At 41.6% G+C, this 21,265-nt stretch overlaps 2 protein-coding genes across 9 annotated transcripts in view; one reads left to right on the top strand and one right to left on the bottom strand.

Annotated features, from left to right (window-relative positions):
• The window catches only part of OSBPL9 (oxysterol binding protein like 9), a 123,264-nt gene extending 114,405 nt beyond the window's left edge, over nucleotides 1-8,859 (top strand). For 5 of the 6 annotated variants that reach the window (XM_010984741.3, XM_010984742.3, XM_010984740.3 and 2 more), the window contains 9 exons: nucleotides 197-368; nucleotides 1,641-1,725; nucleotides 2,390-2,500; nucleotides 2,941-3,004; nucleotides 3,127-3,267; nucleotides 5,454-5,532; nucleotides 6,320-6,411; nucleotides 7,799-7,934; nucleotides 8,158-8,859. In XM_010984741.3, coding sequence (XP_010983043.1) covers nucleotides 197-368; nucleotides 1,641-1,725; nucleotides 2,390-2,500; nucleotides 2,941-3,004; nucleotides 3,127-3,267; nucleotides 5,454-5,532; nucleotides 6,320-6,411; nucleotides 7,799-7,934; nucleotides 8,158-8,232 — 955 coding nt within the window. In that variant the 3' untranslated portion in view covers nucleotides 8,233-8,859. The other variant, XM_031465119.2, reaches the window with a different exon arrangement.
• Nucleotides 8,860-9,177: 318 nt separating this feature from the next.
• Nucleotides 9,178-21,265, bottom strand: part of NRDC (nardilysin convertase) — a 71,423-nt gene continuing 59,335 nt past the window's right edge. For 2 of the 3 annotated variants that reach the window (XM_010984744.3, XM_031465117.2), the window contains 13 exons: nucleotides 21,043-21,094; nucleotides 19,966-20,116; nucleotides 18,676-18,803; nucleotides 16,944-17,106; nucleotides 15,112-15,143; nucleotides 14,739-14,877; nucleotides 12,768-12,815; nucleotides 12,423-12,475; nucleotides 11,945-12,028; nucleotides 11,306-11,396; nucleotides 10,940-11,056; nucleotides 9,953-10,042; nucleotides 9,178-9,802 (listed from right to left, as the gene is read on the bottom strand). In XM_010984744.3, coding sequence (XP_010983046.1) covers nucleotides 9,605-9,802; nucleotides 9,953-10,042; nucleotides 10,940-11,056; nucleotides 11,306-11,396; nucleotides 11,945-12,028; nucleotides 12,423-12,475; nucleotides 12,768-12,815; nucleotides 14,739-14,877; nucleotides 15,112-15,143; nucleotides 16,944-17,106; nucleotides 18,676-18,803; nucleotides 19,966-20,116; nucleotides 21,043-21,094 — 1,346 coding nt within the window. In that variant the 3' untranslated portion in view covers nucleotides 9,178-9,604. The remainder of the gene's footprint in view (nucleotides 9,803-9,952; nucleotides 10,043-10,939; nucleotides 11,057-11,305; nucleotides 11,397-11,944; nucleotides 12,029-12,422; nucleotides 12,476-12,767; nucleotides 12,816-14,738; nucleotides 14,878-15,111; nucleotides 15,144-16,943; nucleotides 17,107-18,675; nucleotides 18,804-19,965; nucleotides 20,117-21,042; nucleotides 21,095-21,265) is intronic. The other variant, XM_064493591.1, reaches the window with a different exon arrangement.

Genomic DNA, 21,265 nt, shown 5'->3' with positions numbered 1-21,265 from the left:
AGTCATCAAACCAAACACTTAAGACCACTGTGTTTGATTATGTATATTATACCTCAATTTTTAAAAGAAACATTGAGGTAACTCCTGGTCTTGGGTGCTCTCAGCCTGAATTAGGGTGCACCATGCTGAGGGTTGCTGCATTAGCTTGTATCCTGTCAGAAAGGAGGACATGACATTTTGTCTTTCTCTTCTGCAGTATTAGTGACCAGAAGGATGCCAGAGACCGAATGGTTCAAGTTGTGAAATGGTACCTCTCAGCCTTTCATGCTGGAAGGAAAGGATCAGTTGCCAAAAAGCCATACAATCCCATTTTGGGCGAGATCTTTCAGTGTCACTGGACGTTACCAAACGATACTGAAGAGAATGCAGTGAGTTCCACGTTGATGTTTTTAATTGTCTTAGGTTGTGTCCTGATTCAAGATGTCATTTTATTTGGGGGCAGGTAATAATGATAAAGGCACTGGTCAAAAGATGTTCACCACCCAGAGAACAGTGTTGTTGGATCAGCATATTTTGAATATAGTGAGCAAGGGGAAAGAGTGGCATGAGATGAGGCTAGATATTTAGCAATCAGGTCGTGCAAGTCCTTATGGACCATAATGATAATTTAATGGCTTATTAGGAACTCATTTTTGTTTTGAAAAGATCATCATAATGATTTGGTGAAAAATAAATTGGAAAGGGGCAAAAATAGAAGCAAAGAGACCATTGAGGAAGCTTTGGCATTATTCTAGGAGAGACATGGTTAATTCAAGCTGTATTTTGGAGGTAGAGCTGATAGATGGGTTGGGGGAGGTAAGGGAAAGGGGACAATCAGAGATGAATCCTTGCAAATGGACTTCAGCAGTTGGTTGATGCCGTTTACCTAAAAAGGAAAGATTGGGTTTGGGGAGGGAAAAATCCAGAACTCCAATTTGAAATGTAAAGTATGAGGGGTGTGTTAGGCATGTAAGTGGAACTGTCAAGTAAGGAGTTAAAATTTAAGAGTCTGGAGTTCAAGGGGGAGGTCTAGGATGGAGACGAGGCTTTCAGGGGCTTTAGTATATTTAGATGGCATTTAAAGCCCCGGGATGAGATGAAATCATCGAGGAAGACAGCATAGCTTAGAGAACAGGTAACCAAGACCTGAGCCCAGGGCTTCAACATGTGGGGGTTGATTTGAGGAAGATGGCCAACAAGACTCAAATGCTAAAAGGCCTCTAGGGGTGAAAAAATTAGCCCCTAGGCCCACAGTGGCTGGCACATCATAATCTCTCAGTAAACATGACTCTCTGTGTTTTCCTTTTCTGAATGACACATTACATGTAGTCCTCACTGAAGACAGGCAGTATGTGTCTGTTCTTACTCAAATTGCAGATGTTGACAAGGGCCTGTTCTGTGCCAGGCTTGGCCCTTAGTTAGGCACGTGATTCTTGCCTTCAAGAATGTCTCAGGGAGACTTAGGAAGACTGACACAAACCAGTAATTCCCATAGTGTAGTGAAGTGCCGTAAGAAAAGTATATATAAGATGCTTTGGGTGTGTAGAGGAAGGGGAGCAGTTTTCTACCTTGGGAGGAAGTAGAGACTCCAGTTATTAGATTCTCTGCAGTGTCATTTCTCTTTCCATATCAAAAGAAAATGATATTATATTTGCTTGCAGGAGCTAGTTTCAGAAGGACCAGTTCCCTGGGTTTCCAAAAACAGTGTAACATTCGTGGCTGAGCAGGTTTCCCATCATCCACCCAGTAAGTAAACAGAGCTCCTTGGCAACATCCACTTTCAAACTGTTCTGCCTGAAGAAGGTCATAGAAAGCTCCTTAGCTGAAGTTACTGTACTGTCAGTTTCATGGCTACCTGTATCTTCCCAGTCCTGTCTGTTCCTTGCATAAGTTCCAAAGACTCTGTTAGCTTCACTGATTAAATATGTATTAAAAGAAGGGAATTAGGGAATCAACTTTTAATGCTTCTTAAGTCTTATATCAACTGTAAAGACAGTTGATATAAAAGAGATGTAGTTTCTGCACAGTTCGTTCCCGGCATAGTAGAAAGAATACATGTCCTCATGTGTTATTTACTCAGTGCATTAAGACTAGTAATACTGGATGGGCCCAGGTTGGTGACCGTGCTTTTGCTGACCAGAAAAACGACAGACCCTTTGATTTTAAGCCTCTGGGATTGGCCATCGCCTCACAGTTCAGGGAGGTTCCTGCCCACATGGTGCTGAATGGTTGCTTGCAATGGGGAAAACAGGGTGTAAAAGGCAGATGGGTAATTCCTGGCCACATTGGAGGCTGTGCTTTGATGGGTAAAGGATTTCCCCCATGCAGCCAGTACTTTCTCTAAGTTAAGAGGGTTGGAGAGGTGACCATAGCTATTTAGTGCACTAATTGAAAACAACTTTCTATTCAGTTTCAGCCTTTTATGCTGAGTGTTTTAACAAGAAGATACAATTCAATGCTCATATCTGGACCAAGTCAAAATTCCTTGGGATGTCAATTGGGGTGCACAACATAGGGCAGGGTAAGTCTGTGGGCTTTGGGTGGACTACAGTGTTAGTAGGAGGATTTTATGTCATTCTAATATGTGCTGGACACTAGTCTAGCCTAGAAAGAGTGAGTGGCCCCAGAAAGGCAGGCTGAATGTTAATGTTTGCATGGAGGCATGTGTACTGGGGGTGAGAGCAGGGCTGGGGTGTAAGATTGATTTTCGCTAAATTGCTTAAAGCTTTTTTTTAATCTATTTTTTAATCTTATTTATTTTAAAATTATTTTGGGGGAGGAGGTAATTATGTTTATTTATTTATTTAATTATTATTTTTGAATAGAGGTACTGGGGATTGAACCCAGGAATTCGTGCATGTTAGGCACGCACTCTACCACTGAGCTATACCCTCCCCCCTTAATTGAATGGAGTATCCATCAACGACTCATCAGAGATTAATTACATCCATCTCTCCACAGGTTGTGTCTCGTGTCTAGACCATGATGAACATTACATTCTCACATTCCCCAATGGTTATGGAAGGCAAGTAGAGTGGTGTCCATTCCTGTGATCAGCAAGCAGCAGACCGTGCTATTGCTTAAGCTGTAACCCTCCTTTCTTTCCTCTTAACTGTCAGCCTTACCTGAAACTTTCTGATTTTGCAGGTCTATCCTCACAGTGCCCTGGGTGGAACTCGGAGGAGAATGCAGTATTAATTGTTCCAAAACTGGCTATAGTGCAAATATCGTCTTCCACACTAAACCTTTCTATGGGGGCAAGAAACACAGAATTACCGCTGAGATTTTGTAGGTATTTTGTTTTTCTGCTTCAGTACTCCTGCGTCTCTTCCTTTTGTCTTGAACTATAACTGACCATCATAATGGCTCTGTCCTTGTAAACTTGTTTCACATCTTGTGTGGTATGTCTCTTTCTAAAATCCCGTATCAGAAGGAGACCTAAAACCTGGGCTCAAAACAGTCAGAGGTCATTGGTGAACCTGACTTGCAAATGGGGAACTGAGTCTTCTTGGATCTCCTAGCTAACCCAGATCATGGGTTCCTGAATCATCATTGCTGACTTGGACCATGAGCTAGTCCATATAGTAGACCCTAGGACTCCCACTGAAGTGTCTCAGAGCCCTCGTAGCCCTTTTTTTTTGTTCTGTGCCTTTGCTGGGGAAAAACAGTAACTATCACATCTTTGCTTGGGTCTGTTTGACACTCTAGGGTCAGATGAAGACAGCTGTGCTGTCTGGGTAAACCATCAGTTGAGTGGTTTCAGAGCCTGCTTGAAAGAGGAAAATCTGCAGGACTTTCTCTGCCCTTGGATGCCTTATTGGGGACAGTGTTGCAGTGGAAGACACAGGATTAGTTAACCAGTTTTCTAGGGAGATGATTAGGATGACAGAATCAGCATCCCAGAAAATCTTGAGCAGGATGGTACCAGGAACACAAGATGAAGTTCACTAAGGATCACTGTAAAACCACAATATTATTGCAGTCAGAAAATACAGGCAGAGCTTAGAGAACAGCACAAGTCACCATTGTAATGGAACTGTCCCCCCAAAACAGGCAGGTGGGGAAAGTAGGATGTCCAGAACCAAGTCCTGGGTGGGCCTGCTGCTCAGAGTTCCTCGGAGGCCAGCAGCACCAACAGGAACCGCTAGTACAGTTTTGGGCCAGCCACAGCGGCATAAAATAGAAACATTGCCTCCTGAAAGAGTGTTTGGTGGGCTCTTCAAATTAGGGATTTCAGCATAAGGTGAGGGATTGTACTGGCTGAATGTTTCTCAGACTTTTTGGTCTCTGGATTCCTTTACCCTTAAAAATTATCAAGAACCCCAAAGAGCTTTTGTTTATGTGGATTATGTTCATCAGTTTTCCTCATGAGAAATTAAAAGATATAAAAATATTTATAAATTAATTTACAAGTGACAATAATAGCATTTTTATGAAAAAGAAAAAAAGTTTTACAAAACATTTCTTTAAAAAACTTGAGTGGCATTGTATATCTTCTAAATTTTGTAAATAATTAATAGAAGACAGCTGGATCCTCCTACCTGCATGCATTCTGTTGCCACATATCACATAGCCTCTGGGAAACACTGTAAACTTGTGGGAAAATTAGAGTAAAAAGGGCAAATAATGTCTTAAGATTATGAAAACATTTTTGACCTATGAGGGTCTTGGGAACCACAGACCACATTTTGAGAACCACTGCACAATAACCATGTAAACCTGGAGCCCTACCATTTTTCTTTCCTTGGTCCTGCTTCCCACAGAGCCCCTAAATCATAGAGGAAACAGGTTTCAGTCCAGCACAAGCAGCTTCATCCCTCTACCTGTGTATTTTTCTCTTTCTAACCTCCTAGCCTGCTGTGTTCATACCTTGCCCTTCCTAACCTGTCTTTTGCTGTAATACTTATCAAGTTCCATACCTGCCATATATGTCACTATCATGTCCAACTAGGAGCCTTTCAGGGCTTCTGAGGAAGGGATCCTTGCTCAGGAAAAGAGGTAAAACCTTTTGATCCAGAGGTCCCTTTCAGCCTGAGGATGTAAGCCTGGTCTCCTGCCATGTATCCTTAAGTGAAACCTCCTTGACCCTCATCCTTACAGCATTGCCCTTATCTCCAGTGCTCACCTCAACTCACCGCAGCCCTTGCTACCCAGAATCTCAATGGCAGTGTCTCTCCCCACTAGGCTGTGAACACCTTGAAGGCAGGGACTGTCCCTAGTTTGCTGCGGTCCCAGCACCTAGCTTATCTCATACCCACTGTTCATGGGATCTTGAGTTGATTAGCTCTCGTTTAGGGCCCTTGTGCTCACAGTTGGCTCTGGGAAGTCCAGTTTTTTTTAAGCTGCCTTTAAAGTTGCTCTTATATGTTGTGCTCTGTGTAGGTAGGCCACATTGACCAGATTCTTTGGTAGAAAAATTTACAACTTGAGACTAATAACAAAAGTTTGCGGGTTTTTTTTTTTTTTCTATTTAGTTCTCCAAATGACAAGAAGTCTTTCTGCTCAATTGAAGGGGAATGGAATGGTGTAATGTATGCAAAATATTCAACAGGGGTAAGAATCTGTTTTGCTACCCGTTTTGGGCTTCACTGCATCGCAGCCTGTCCCTTACTTTGGCTTCCTTCATCTGGACATTTAACCACCAAGAGAAGCTCTAATGCCATCTCTTCAGGGCAGGCCTTTTCCGTCCCCCATCTGTTCCCCAGCAGTACAGGTAGTAGAATAATTTTTACTTTCCTCTCTCTTAAAATACTCAGGAATAATATATGCAAAAAATGCTTGTCACTCAGTAAATGTTAGCTTTATCATTAGGCTATGTGGTGAGTATGTTTATAAATAGATGCTAAACTATTACTTTGTGTGTTTGTATATACAGTTTGATTTTTGCATAAGAAATGTATTAACTGCCTGACACCAGGGATACAGAAATGAATAAGTGTCCTCAGGGAACTTGCAAACTACCTAATTAAGGTGGGAGGAAGATGGTATGGGATAAACAGGAGGAGCCAGTGACTTTGATTTTAGACTTGGAGAATTTGAAATGTAAAAAGCACTTCAGACCACCTAGGATTAGCTGTTTATGAGTCTAACTCCAAGATCAGCCCCAAGCATGTAGCACATAGCCACGTTGAAAATGTCTGTTCAGTTGAGTCTCTACCAAGACTTCAGACACACAGTTATAATTTATGCTGAAGATTGCATATGAAATACATTGTCTCTACATTAACATGTGGGATTTCATTATTACATCTGTTAATTAAAGTTTTCTGGGAAGAGCTGACTTTTACTCCTTAGAAGAGTGTGAACAGTAAAACATCTACCTGCCTCTTCTGTTTTCTAGGAAAATGCAGTTTTTATAGATACCAAGAAATTGCCTATAATCAAGAAGAAAGTAAGGAAGTTGGAAGACCAGAATGAGTATGAATCCCGCTGGTAAGGACACGATACAACTAGAGCCGCTGTAGCAATGCTCTTGCCGTTGGCTCGGCATAGGTGCAGGGCTGGGTTGTGGACCACACAAGGTATAACAGCACAGACTGAGTTTGAATGCCTGGGTTCATAGGCAGCTCCTCCACTTACTAGCTTTATAACCGTAACTGTAAGCCAGCCTCTCTTTGCAGCCTCTTTGCCTTTTCTGGAAATGGGAACTACCTCAGCATTGTTGTGAGAACTGAGTAAGATAAACTTAGAGCATATATATGATGCTTGGCCATAAAAGTACCAAGTGTATGTTGACTTACCACCATCTTTGTGGTTTACAAGAGATGGCAGTGAGATCCCAAAAGACCTTCAGGTCTTTTTGTTTGCAAGAAACTTTTAAAAAATTTTCATTCCTGAGTATTTCAGTATGTATATCTAAAATGAATTTTTTAATGAATTTTTTTAAAAACACAAAAAACACTATCATACTTTTTAAAAAAATCGGTTATTCTGTAATATCATCAAGTATCTCCAAATATCTCATTGGTATTCAATTTTCCATTAGTCTCAAATGTCGTATTTTCCCTTTCAGTTTGTGCAGTAAAATCAGGATCTTTTAGTGGTATAAGGAATCATGCACTAAAATTCTTTAGCACATTAGCATATTCTTTCTTTAGCATCTTAAGTGAAGGGGACCTTACAGATTATAACCCGTCTTGTTTTTACTCGTCAACAGTCTGCTTGCCTGAACTGCCTGCTCATAGTTGTCAGTGGAAATGTATAGACATTTATGCTCTGCTATTCACACAAGGGGATCTTAGGATGGCTACTTTCCTAGTTCCTTGGAGCCTTCACTTTGTAAAGTACTGTTTGTACCAGACTTGTCCAGTTACCATCTTCTAGGCCTTGAGAGGAAGCCAAATCTCTTGCCCTCCCTTAAGCCTCTGCAGTGCATCTCTTGACTCTTACTCTTTTAACTCCACGGGAGTTTTTCTGAAATGGAACTTCTCACTTCTGATCTAACCCTTTTGGTTTATAATAAAGGATGCTGAAGCCCTAGAGAGGTGAGCTGACATCTCTAGTTAGAGGTAAACCCACAAGTAAAATCCCAATCTCAGTTTTTTTCTGTTCTATTGTCCTAACCATATATCCAGCTTTCTGCCCCATCCTTTATTTCCTCCTTTGACAACTAGCAGTGGAATCTTCTGAGTCCATTTCTCTATTTTTTTACTCTAGTGCCCTGGTGCCAGCTTAAGGAGATTTAATCTGTGAACTACAGCACTTAAAGCCATTTGACTTTGTACTGTGATTGTTATGTTCAGAGTGGCTTTAGCCTTTCATTCTCAAGCTTGCTAAATCCTCTGTCCATCAAGTACTTAGCACCCTGACTTTTCTTTAGCCTTTGGAAGGATGTCACTTTCAACTTAAAAATCAGAGACATTGATGCAGCAACTGAAGCCAAGCATAGACTGGAAGAAAGACAAAGAGCAGAAGCCCGAGAAAGGAAAGAAAAGGAAATTCAATGGGAGACAAGGGTAAGCTTGCTTTGGGGAGCCCTCCTCGACTTCCTAACTTCTGTTCCCTGTGACTCGGTCTTTCATTTCTGTGAATGCTGAAGTACCAAAAGATTAGTGATGTAGGAGGTGAGCCCTGGTCCCTGCCTGAAACTCACTGCAGTGCTTTGGGCGAGTGGAGAGAGAGGTGGGGCAGGTGGAGTGGCACAGGGACATAAAATAATTCTCCCCCTTTCTCTTACAGTTATTTCATGAAGATGGAGAATGCTGGGTGTATGATGAACCATTACTGAAACGTCTTGGTGCTGCCAAGCATTAGGTTTGGAAACACATAGTTTGCATCTGGTGACCAGGGCAGGAGGCATAATTAAGCAACAATTTTCCTTTGGGAGAACAATTCACTCCCTTCTTATTGCAGTGGTTCCTATCTCAGGGATAACTGGACTTTCTGATGCAGATGAACAATTAAAGCAAGAAAAGCTTCCCTTTTTCCTATTCTGTGGCAGTTACAATTTTGACTTCAGTCCTGAGAAAAACTTCAGGTGTTGAAAACAAGATGTCGGCTCCTTATCCAAACCCCATGCTTTGAAAAGCATTTATGAATCCCAGTCTCAAACTCTGCACTGTAGTACTGCTGTTGATATATACAATATGTTTCCTAGTTCATATAATCTTGGGTTCTATATATATATACATATATACATATATATAATATACCTGATGCCAGATTTTTCATAAATACTCCATCTACTGTAAATACTGGTTCCTCTGAGTTGTTACTAAAATTTAGCGCAATGTATTAAAAATCAAGTGTTAGGAAATTTCGTGGTCTCACCTACAATAACGTTTATTTTGGAATTGAACTATTACTGTATCTAACTCCAGACTACAGTTTAATTATATTCAGTGCTTCTTAAGGCTTCATAAAGTAATTTTTCCAGCCTTTTTTTAATGCGTTTCTTTTATTATGTTTATGACTACACTTGGATAATCATAACCTTGAATACAGGAGCTAACTTACAAGGACTCTCTGAACTCATGAAGGGAGTCCATCCTTTTCCTCCCTTACATTCTGTGTTCTGTCTTTAGCCCCCAAAATGCTATTCTCAAGTCTTAATTGAACTCTCAAATAGCACACGTATGGCTACCAACATTTTATCCAAAAATACTTTATTGCCTTAGTGGGTTTGGGAAGAATGTTTATTTTTAGATCCCCACCCCACACTGAAAATATAATAAAAGGAATGCCACAGCAGCACATGGCTCATTCAGAAGGGCAATACAGAACTATCTTTATTTTTAAATACATTAAAAACAGCAACACAGGTATTAATATTAGCACCTGGCATTTAGGTACTAAGAAGACATCGGTTACCTAGGGCCTCGCAAGGCTGTCGTACAGAACTGGATTCTCAATCAGAGAGGGATAGGACAGGGCTTCTCGAAACTCCTCCTGCAAGCTTTCAGATTACAGCTTGGGCCATCCTGCTAATTTCTCTCTGCAGCTGCTATAGTAACCATTGGTTTGTTAGTCACAAGAGAAGGGGGTAGGTTGTAGGGGCAGGGAGCAAATCAGATTCTATGATGCCAGTGCAAAAATTCAGTGGAAGCCCTAAGGCAGTAGTAGTGTGACTTCATAAAGTACAAATACATTTTTAAATACACAGTGGTTCAGGCCACAAGACTGCAGTTTATTTGACTATTTTATGGTAGGGGAGAAGGTTAAGTTTTGATGTGAAAGCCCTGATATCAGTAATGGGGATGGTAGACTCTGCCAACAGAGGAGAGGTCAGCAGGTAGGTTAGCTGCATCACTTCACAAGAAGAGTTTGAATCCTCACCGGAAGGGGTACCATCCTCTTCCAGCTCGTACTTCCCAAATCCAACAACCTGAAAAAGGCCAAGGACTTGAGGTGAGAATGTTGACCAGATTTGAACAAAGACCTGTCAGGATCTCTGATATTAACCCAAACTCAGTGCATGGTAACTGGGCTAAATGTCTGAAAAGGACAGAGCTACAGCTTAGGTACCCATACTTACATGAACGCTGAGCATTTTACTTCCTCTTCCTCTGTGGGCCTTGAACCAGTTGACTAGGTCTGATTTTGAGAATGACTTCAGTGCTTCAATCTTACAAGGGGAAGGGAAAATAGAAAGCTATAAAAGGCTAACATTGTATCTTCTGACAGACTTCTTAAACATTACACCCTAGGCAGACCTCATTGGTCCTGCTTAGTAGCCTGAGCACATCATTTGATTCAGCTGGCTCCTAACCTTCCAGAGAAGGATAAAAACCAGCCTCTGACACACCTTTGTGTTTATTAGCAATGACTGACCTGGCAAATAAGCAAGGAAGGGTAGCAGATGCTGTAATTACAGCTAAGTACTAGTCACTGAGCCAAACCCATCACACCTTAGTGTCACCTCTCAGATACATGGTGATGGTGTTATACTCTGGTTTGAGAAAACTGCTTTTATTAGGAAAACTGCAGAGCCTAAAGAGCTGGGCTGAACAAAACCTCTTGTTAAGTAACCCCTCCTTCCATGTCCTTTGGTAATTTTGCCGCATAGGGTTGTTATCAGAGCACTGGACTGTAGGACCCAGGGCTCTCTTTTCATGAGATTACTTTGGGCTAGAAGTTGTCAAATCTGGAGTTGTTAAACCTGGAAAAGGAACTCCATAAAGACGAGAAGTTCTCAATTTTCTTTTAAGTAGCAGACCCCTTTTTTCTCCACAAGCCTTGTAATAGAGAACCTGAATATATATACAAAAATGGATTTGCTCTGATTGAGACTGGGGAGTAAGGATTAGCATCCTGCTCAGTTGGCCACCTAAGGTGCTAGAGAGGCTGGTCTGGAAACAAGATTTGATTAATCAGATCAAGAAATGGGCAAGAAAATAACCAACCCTGCACCAGTGCCCCAGGTTTCTCATCAGGATTTGCCCCAGGACTTGCCTAGAATTGTGTCTCCTATTAAATCAGGAGTCCCTGTCAGGGCTTTCTTACTCTGAAAACCGTGTTATACCTCATGGGCAAGGCGGTCAAAGAGATACTGCTGGGTCACCACTTCATTCCAGTTCCTGTCCACCTCCTCCCCAAGGTGGGTGTCCTCGCATTCCTTCAGCTTGATCAGAGCTGTGACCTGTTATCACCAAAAAGACGCCCTCAAGCATGGCATCACACCAGTTCCCCCCAGAACACACTTGGCCCTGTCTAGTCTGGTTTGTAAAGGGCCTGCCGCGTGATGGGGAGGCATGAAGCCAGGAAGACATGGCCGGATTACAGTGAGGCTGCAAAGAACTAGCTAGCACACAGCACTGTTAAGACTGGTGTCTAGTTGTCATGAGGGCTTGGTGGGCCAAAGAACAAAAGACCAGGCTAGCACAGTCACCTGGGTGTTAAATGCATCCTCAGTGAGGTTCTCGATCTTCTCCTCAAAGCTACAAAGAAACTCTTCTATCTTCTTATCAACAACTTCAGAACTGAAACAAAGTATCTTCAATTAAAAGTCATCAGTGACCAGGTCTCAAGCAGAAGGCAAAGGAGAGAATTGGGGCTGAGGCATATTTTCAGGGAAGAGGCTGAAGTGTTAACTCTTCCCTAAGCTGAGGGAAGGAAGAGAATGGTGAACAACCCTACCCCTACCCCACCTCTAGCCCGATTTCCTGGTATCATATGAAGCCAGTGACAACCATGCTTGACCATTACAAAACTGAGAACCAACAAGGCCTTCTACCTTGGCTCAGGCATGAATGCCAGGTCAGGCATCTTTGCCTTTCTTGTCTCAGATCTGCCTGAAGAGAGGAAACACTGGCAAGCCCTGCACGGTCACCACAGGACTTGAGCAGACCCTGTAGGCCCACTGGAACCAGTGATAAGTCCTGGCTCAGGCCATCTATGAACCACTCTCCATCTCCTACCCCTCCAATGACTAAATGAAGCAAAACCTATTTGGTAAGAATTGCCTGAGGTTTAAGGATGCAGCCCCTATTCTCTGTGCCAAGAATAATAGTTGGGCCCGCTTACTCACTTGTATTTGGTTGCCTGAGTCCCCACGGTGACAGAGAATCCTAAAATCCCAGATGTGTTTCTACAGGTTGGGTAGACGTGGTACCTACAGCCAGAGTGAAAAGTTCTATGAACTCCTCGGAGGCACTAGAGATGAGTGGGAAGGGTTTCTCCTCACCCTTCCTGGACCTGGAGGTCCTGGAAGAGCATCCATAAATATGCACATCTATTTTATTCTCAGATTAGGGTACCCACCCCTCTTCTGAACTGAGGGCTACAGGCTAGCTTTTTTTCTTGCTAATCTTGAAACTTGACCAAACAAAACCTGATCATAGTCCAAGATGCAAATCCCAGAAGTTACGACCAGTAAGTATGACTCTAACGCATGGAAGGACCAAAGAGCTCTGAGAGGTTGCTCAGTCAGGACACCTCATAAACTTAAGCCTACCAAGTAAGCCCCAGACCTTACTTGAGCTCAGTGCTCTTTCCAGCAGACTTACCCAAGGGTCTGCTTGGTTCGAAGGAAGTCAAAACAAGGCTCTTCCATGTGCATCTGTAATTCAACATACTACCCATCAGCTCAACTTCTCTCAGCAGAGAAACCTCCATTTCTTCCCCCAAAAGTGTAACACACAACCCCAGAGTCTAGCCTCCCTAACTGCTTTCTTCCTAAGTCGCCCAGGCCCCCCGTCCATGCTCACACTGAATGAGAAATACTAAACAAGCATCTCCCCTACCAATCACAGATCTCTGACCACTCCTAACTCCCTAGCCCCCAGGTTGAAATGCCAATCCTTGTGGCTCAGGGGCTCCTGAACACCTCAACTCTTCTTAAAACAACTTACCACAAGCAGCTCCATAAGAGTGTATTCTTTCAGACTCCTGGCACCTGACTGAAAGGAGAGGCCTGGTCAGATCAACTGAAAATCCAAAGGCTTACAGAGTTTTTTAATAATTCAGCAATTCTTCCCCCAAGAGTGACTATTCCCACTCTTCTATTCCCCCAAGAAAGTTTATCATACCCTCTTTTGCCATACTTTCTGCTTTCCCACAAAGTGGAAAGTCTGTGAGGAATCATGCTTGATCATTCGTATTCCCAGCTCTAGCACAGAACCACAGGCAGACATGGAGATGAGTCCAATAATCCCTGACCTGCCAGCTCCTGCCAAAAGGACCCAGAGGACACTACCTAAAATCAACTACTTGCAGCTCCAAGTCCTAAGGAGAGCAGGGAATGTCTGGGGATCAGTGAAGGGTATCTAGACCTGTTCCTCAGATGGAGAGGATATGAGTAGGGGCTTCCACAGCCACACACAGGGACCCAAAACCAGCTGATAAGAAAAATGCCTAAGAGGCAGATACCACACTTGGAGACCACATCCTGGCTGTCCTGGAGACAATACAGTTAGAATAGAAGAGGGCAGGCGGCCAACAAGCAAGGATGCTGCTAAGGCATCCCACAGTCAGGCTTTTTTGCAGGCTCCTCTGATAACAGACTCATTTCTATTCCTTATCCTTTTGCCAAAGGAGGCTGAAGCCTATGTGCCCTACAAGCCCTATTTAGTCAGCAGCAAGATTTCCTATTTGCCTCTGAAAGGACTGCAACAAAACCAGTCAAAACCTTGTATCAACTTCCTGTTCAAAACGCTCTCTGTGAGGAGGGAATCGGTTCCCTAAAAGAAGTAGTTGGTATTAGAAGCTAGTGCTAAGAGGTGATAGATGGAAAGTACCTCAACAGACTCAGTCTTACAATATGAAATCCTGCCTGCAACTAGAGAAAATACTCTCTGGGTTAAGCACCAAAACGTGGATGGGACTAAGCAGGGCCAGGCCATACTGTTCATGAAGTTTGGGACCTGGTGGTCAATTCAATAAGTAAGCTGAGAACCTGGAAAATAACCCAGATAGCTACAGGCAGACAAGCTGGGCCTCTAGGAAAAGATTCAGGCCCAGGGCCAGAAACACAATCAAAGGACAAGGTGGGAATGAGGCCATGCAGTCCAGCCCGAAGTCCAGGCCAAGGATCTTCAAAGAGCCTGACAGAGAATTGACTTCCTCTTGCAGAAAATCCAGGACCCCAGCAGCAGCTCTAGGAGCTTCAGAGGGAAGTCTGAGATCAGTCTCGACACGCACAGGTCCCAACAGTCCTAGAAGTGAGTGGGACTAACTACAGACTAGTCTATGGGCCAATCGAGATTGCTGCAAAGCTCTTCCTTGTTTTAAGTACCATCCCATCTCTCCAGAATGATGTGGGAAAAAAAAGCACAGGATTCAGGACAGAATGTATAAATTCACACCCCAGCTGATATGACCTCAGGTAAGTAAAGGACTCAACCTCAGACTCATCATCCATAAAATAGAGGTGATAAATCCTACCCCTCAGGTGCTTTGAAACCTTTAATTATGACTCTAGTAGTCATTCTGTTTACTTTATACTGATTGATTGGCTATGTTTACTTTTGCTTATTTTCAACACTGTCCTTTTAACAAATGTCACCCTGCTCCTTGGAGTTCTGTCAGAGGAACATGTAGGAATTTCCAGCCACACTTCAGTTTCTGTCCATCTAGACTAGTGGTTGGGTGGTTAACGAAGCAATGTGATTGAAAAAGGATCCATTTCACTGACAGGAGCAATTTTTAAATGTAGTTATTTCAAGAGGACAAATGGTCCCAAGCACAAAACCACAGAGGTAACCACAAAACGGACTTGAAGATCATAGGATCACTTCCCCCAGATAGTTTGGACCTTCCACCAGGCTTTGGTGTCCTAAAGATTCTCAGCCATGAGCACAGCTGTGTGCAAAGAGGCCACTGACCTGGTAGTATACAGTGACTTCAGAGTTGGCATCACCTTTGTTCAGAGCTCTCACTTTGCAGAGGTGGTGACCACTGGGAAGCTCTACCACCTGGAACTGCACAGGCATCTCCTGCTCCAGAGGCATGAAGTTCAACTTGCTGCAAAACAATCAGTGCGGGTCACTGAGGCAGTGCCTTTATCCTCTTACCCCCGCCCCAAAACTGAAAAGGTCAGGCCTTTCACAGTCCCTTCTGAACTGCTCTGATTACATAATTAGCCTCAAAAAAACCTACTACATCTCTGTTGTGGATTTAGCAACAACCAAGTTGTGGGCTCAAGGCCTCTTACTATAAACACATAACTCCCAAAGAGAAAACTCAACCAGTACTCACTCAACAACAAATTTCAGGAAATCCATAGATTCCTAGGGGGCAAAGAGAAGAAAATAATGACATCAGGCTCTACAGACATTAATTTCACCGAGAACCAACCAATACCAATATTCTAATTACTTGGGAAGCCCTGGGACGCGTTAGGAAAGGAGATAGAGTCCATCAGGCAAAATGCTGGTCTTTCACTTAACTGGGCTCATCATTCACTGGTTCAATATTGATGATGTCTGTTGAATACTAAGCATCTCTCAACTGAAGTGGCTCCTTTTCAGTTCTCCCTTGGTCCTCTGTTTACCCGTCCACTGTGACAGTTTCCCCACTGGATCAAACTTAGTTGTTCAGTTTACCCCAATAGGCTGTGCCCCCTGTGACAACCATGACCATGTTTTAGAAAACTGGATCTATTATACGTAGCCTGGCATAGAGTGAGCAAGAGAATAAATACTTAATACTAAGTGAAGGATGCGTCTGACCCCCATTTCAAGACTTGTTTTCTAATCTATAAAATGAGGGATAACTAGGGAGGTGAGCTCATCTCTAAAGCGGTTTTTGCTTGGGGCAATTCATGGTACCAAGTCCTCTGAACCAAAAGGACCCCTGCATAGAACTCCCACTGTGCTCAGAGAAGTAGGCAGCTAACCCTGCTCTTCTTCCTGGTTGAGGCTTTCAAACTTCCTTCTGTGGGTAGGACAGAAACTGAAGCTGGTTTGGGGGTCGGGGGATAAAGACAGAGCTAGAGCAGCCAGTCTCAAGAGTGGCTATTTATATATTCCATCAAAGGGCTGGTTCTGAGAAACAGGGAGGCCATGGAGGAAGATGATCAACAGCCCAACAGTTTTAGGGAGAGTCCCAAACAAGCACTCTTGGCTGGAAGGGACCTCAGTTAGTTACAAGATCCCAGAGACACATCCAACTCATTGTGTATCAGAACAAATTCTTCATATGCTCCCAAACCTACTACTTGTCCTGCTCCTCTATCAACCCACTGGTTCAAGGAGCTTCATCCTAGACCCCTCCCTTCTCTCTCACTCCCATATCCAATCAGTCACTGAGTTTTGACCATCCTCTACCTCATTATTTCTTAATCATTTCTTTTTCTTTTGTTTTTCCTAACCTCAGGCTTCATCATTCTTCACCTCAACTTTTTTTTTATTATAGTAAAAACACAGAAGTTAACTATCTTAACCATTTTTAAGTGTGAAGTTCCATAATGTTGTTTCACATTGCTGTGAAATGGAACTTCAGACATTTCACCTTGCAAAACTGAAACTCATTACCCATAAAACAATGACTACCGTCCTTTTTCCCCCTCACAACTCTTGGTAACCATCACTCTACTTTCTGTTTTTATGACTGTGATTACTCTAGATACCTCATATAAATGGAATCATACTTCATGTCAACTTTAATAACAGCTTCATAACTGGCCCCTCTGGATCTTTCTTAACGACAAATCCTATTTTAAATCCTTCAGTGGTTCTCCATTTACTAAAGATAAAGTTCAAGCTCCTCACTTTGATACATAGTTTGACACACAAGCTTGACAAGTTCTGCCTAAGTATGTGTATGTGTATATATATTTCAACAAATGTAACCAATACCATATATTTACCAAACCCATTTAACTCAAAGTGCTGTCCCATACCTGCAATCTCCTTCATAAGAAAGTCTTGCCCTGCATCAGAGAGGCCAGGCTCCCTTCTAAACAGATGATAACAATGCTGGGCCTGCCAAAACTACAGAGCTTCCCCTTCAGGGAAGAACTCATGCAATTCCAGAGCTCACAACAGCATTCAAACCTAGCCAACAGCAACAGAGCACCTCATACTCACTGTGCCTGTGGTATTTCCTTGTACCAGGCCCTCAACAAAGAGCTGGGATTTGAACTCTTTGACAAAGCTCAGCAGAGACTCAAGAGAAAGGCCATCCATCAAAGCCCGATACTTGTCAATCATAGACCAACGGGCATATTCCAGAATTAAAAGCCGCACATCTCTGTACAGAAACAGAAAAAAAACAAGGTTTTGGTGTAAGAAATGAATCTAAAGGGTAAAGAACGATTTGGTTAAGTTTCTATAGATGCTGTGTTTCCAAAAAGAGACTATCAATTTCTATCACAACTCCAGACAATGAAACAATGTCATAATCACCAAAAAGCATTTAAAACTGCATAGTCAAACTGTTACAAAGATTTGCTCATTAGTAAAACTCACTCACTTATCTGTTTCAGTTGCAAAATAAAATATTTCACCTAAGTTGCCAGGTGAGTCACATACCAATTTAATACTACTATTTTGATTTGAAATCTCACTAACATTTATTTATTACATAATGGAGGTGACTATTATGGATATCTATTACCATGATGACAATACAGTATAAGTGGTTCTGGGCCAGAATCAAACTAACCCCTGGGCTCCTCATCCCCCAACCCCCTCCCACACATTAAGCTGTTTGAACTTGGCAAGTTATCTAACATTTGTGACTCAGTTTCTTCATTTGTAAAACAAGGGAAATAATACTGGCTACCATTACAGGCTCTCTGTGAGAATTAAATAAATTCATTTAAAGTTCTTAGGTCTAACACATAACAGATCTTCAATGAATAGGTATTATTATTACTCTACCACATTTTAATAAAGTAGTATTCAGGAGTTACTGGATACACAGGGCTATTTTTCATGATATCAATAGTTCCTGACAATTCTCCTTTCCAACTTGTATTTGGTTTTAGTTTTTGTAACTTTTTGTCATCAGATTATTAATTATTACATGTCTGATTCTTAACTACTCCCTCCCCTGCTTTTGAATTTTGGCCATTTATGGGTTCATTATAACTATGTCAAAAGCAGGGCCTCTATATAAAATTGTTCTGTCTACCATTTATAGATCCAGCAAACAGGTCAAGAAGGGGCTTGCAAGCCATGTACACAAAGGGCTGTGACTGCTCAGAGGGGACTTTTTTCCCCTCCCACAAAGGCTTTTTTTCTGATTCACATGAAGGTACCCTATAGGCTACAGTTAGCCCTGGATGAAAGAACAGGCAGGCTCTGATGAAAGGTCCAAGAGGGTTGCCTACTGGCAAAGGGTTTAAGTATTAGTCTACAGACTATCCAGAAGTCTTCTTGCTCTCTTCTGGAACCTTGGCTGAATTCTGGATAGCTGCAGTTGCCAGATAAATGATGTGTTAAGCAATTTAACTGAGCTACTTATCATAACATCCAATACGCTAAAGTCATCACACTAAAATCAGCAGTAAGCAATTTTGAGTTACAACAAAGCCAGCACTTCTTGAACTATTATTTACTTACAAACTTTGGAAAAAACACCCTTTTTTACCTTTAGCCTCTAATTAAGTATAATAGTAGGCTGCTTGCAGTCCTACTCACAAATAGCTGGGTTTAGAAATCCTGTAACTCCATGGGCTGCTTTCCTAAAACACAGCACAGTTCTATCACGCCTGAAAACAAGCACTGAAACTATACCCTATTCCCCAAACGTAATTCCTAGGAAGGCAAATACTTCCAGGCCTTCAAAATACAAGCTGATCCCATGTAAACTCACTTGGCCAGAGTCTCAGGCTTGATGAGGATATTAAAGTAGGTCTTCTTCAACTGCTCAGTTATCATTGTGAAGACAGCTGGTGTGGAACTGAACTCCGCTAAGTAGTCAATAATAAGCTGAAATAGTAGCTAAGAAGAAAAGAAAGAAGCACTTTAAGTGGAGAAACATGGAAATTTGCTAAGTTTTAGGGGGGAAATATTTCCCATTGGTTTTTACCAGGGGTTCAGTATGGTAGTAGGCATTGTGGGAGACATAAGAGAAGTACTAATGACTCAAAGAGTCTTTAGGGGCTGAAATCCTCAATAATTGTCTGATTTGGAGCAATGAATCATATTTTTAAAATTTTTCATGGGTATTCTTAAATATTTTTTCCTTCCACCTAAACTGATCCCTAGTTGTAACATTAAGTTGTAACACTAAGGCTATTAGGTAAGTGTCATAAAATGAGGAACCTCAAATACTTTTCTGTGATTTGTATTTTTAAAAAGCTCTCCAGGTAATTCCAAAATATACCTCCCAAATGACAACTATCAGGCTTCAATCTGTCTGGATTTTAAGTGACATTATATTTAGGCCTTTGAAGGTTAATAAAAGTAAAGTATTCCATGGTGTCTCCTCCTAAGAGCAATCCTCGTTCCCTGGGGAGACTGACAGGGACAAGGGTACAAAAGAGAAACTATATTCTTCTCTAGGGTTTTTGCAAAGATATGGAGGCCATTACCTCTCAGCACAAGTCTAATTTCTGCCAGACCCTCTCCTCCAGATTTTTCCTTGCAGGAACCCAATTCCCCAAACCTTAATCTACATTCTGCCCAAGAAATCAAGATATAAAATTTGTCACTGGGTATATAATATTATTTTACTTGGTACTTAATGATCTAACCCAGCATCTCATATTTCTTTCTTTACTTATGAAGTTTTTGACAAAGTGACACTGAAACACATTCCTTACCAAAAGATAAATTACTGACTTTAAGATACAGAGTCTGCTTCTAAAGGATCATAAACTTAGAAGGGAAACAAGATACATATTCATAGTGCATACAACACAGATTAATGTAATTAATGAATATATGTTGCTTTTATGTGTGGCCAAAGTTACAGAATAGCTGTTGTCAGCCCAATAATACACATAATAAAGCACAATAATACACATTAGTAAACATTTCTTTCTACGTACAACACCTCACACACAAGTCTCTCTGCTTGGTGCTGTATGTGCAACAAATATAAATTCTCAAATTTCATTTTTAAAGCTCTCTACAAGGAAAACAGAGCGCTTATACTTACAGGTAGTTTGTGGTTGAATCCTTTCACTCGAATAATTAAACCATGTTCTCCAGCTACCAGCTTGTACTCCAGCTGTGCCACGTCTGCTTCATAAGCTGGTTCCGCAAGGTTATGGGTAAGGATATTGACAAAGATATCAAAGAGGACCACACTAAGAGTATAAAATACAAATAGCATCATTAATTGGCAAGAAACAGACAAACAGATTTGCTTCAATTTAGAGTAAGAAACTTCATTTTTAGAAAGATGTTAATTCACTACTCCAGACAGAATGTAAAACTGTCTATTAACTGAGTTCAAAGGTAAGTACAGCTTACCCAGGGCTCCCAGTTTCACAGGAGCATTAGAGAACTCCCATTTCAGCAGTGTCTACCTTTTTCACGTCAAGCACACATAGAAAATTTATACTGCACAATAGATAAGTGTAAAATGCATGGAAAGGCAACTGGCCCAAACGTTCTGGCAATCCCTGCAGCTTAGGTTTTCTGACTGACGAATTAAAAATCTGAGGGAAGGTAGGAGGGTGGTGCCATTTTTTAAGCTGAGTATTAATAAATATTAGTGCTGCATGACATTTTAAGGCTGTATCTTACAGGTTACATGGCAAAGGAAAGAAAGAAGCACACTAACATTTCCTGAGCACCTCTTATGATTCAGGCACATTTTAGTCTCTCTGACCTGCCACAACGCAGCTATCTACATACATATATAATAATCTGCTAAGAACAAAGTATAATCAGATTCCTTTGCCAGTCTCTCAATACAGGATTAACAGATTTGTTAGTCCACATCACAGACTGGAAGCTAACCCAAACTCATCTCTAAGGAACCTTCTCAAACCAGTAATTCAATGACTAGGCCTGCACTGTCAGCATGTTTTACAAATGTGTGCTGGAGATGGAGCAACCACAATTCCATTTCAGTGATTAGGATCAATAATTTGGGGCACAGAAAAAAACACATAAACCAGGAGCACAGCTCAAGCACTGACAGAGAAAATGGCAGAATGACTGAAACAACAAAATAGTTTTTTAATAATGATAAAAATATTTTCCAGAAAAGAGGACAATTTCTTACTTTGCTGCAGACTTCTGTATCAAAGGTGAGATCAGATGGAAACGTATATATGCTGAAAGAAAAAAAGACCTTAAATAAGAAAACATAGGCCAGAGGCCTCAAATATTTAATACATCTGCTATTTTCCCCTAAAACAATGGTTTTTTTTTTAATTCTGAAATAAACTACTACCCCTTAAATTCTCATTACATTTTTATCATTAAGGGTCTTTAGAAAGTAATAT

The sequence above is a fragment of the Camelus dromedarius genome, chromosome 14 (genome assembly GCF_036321535.1).
Source record: "Camelus dromedarius isolate mCamDro1 chromosome 14, mCamDro1.pat, whole genome shotgun sequence".
In the NCBI taxonomy this organism is placed as follows: Eukaryota; Metazoa; Chordata; class Mammalia; order Artiodactyla; family Camelidae; genus Camelus; species Camelus dromedarius.
The sequence above is the reverse complement of the archived record's forward strand: the minus strand, read 5'-3'. Positions and strand labels throughout refer to the sequence as shown.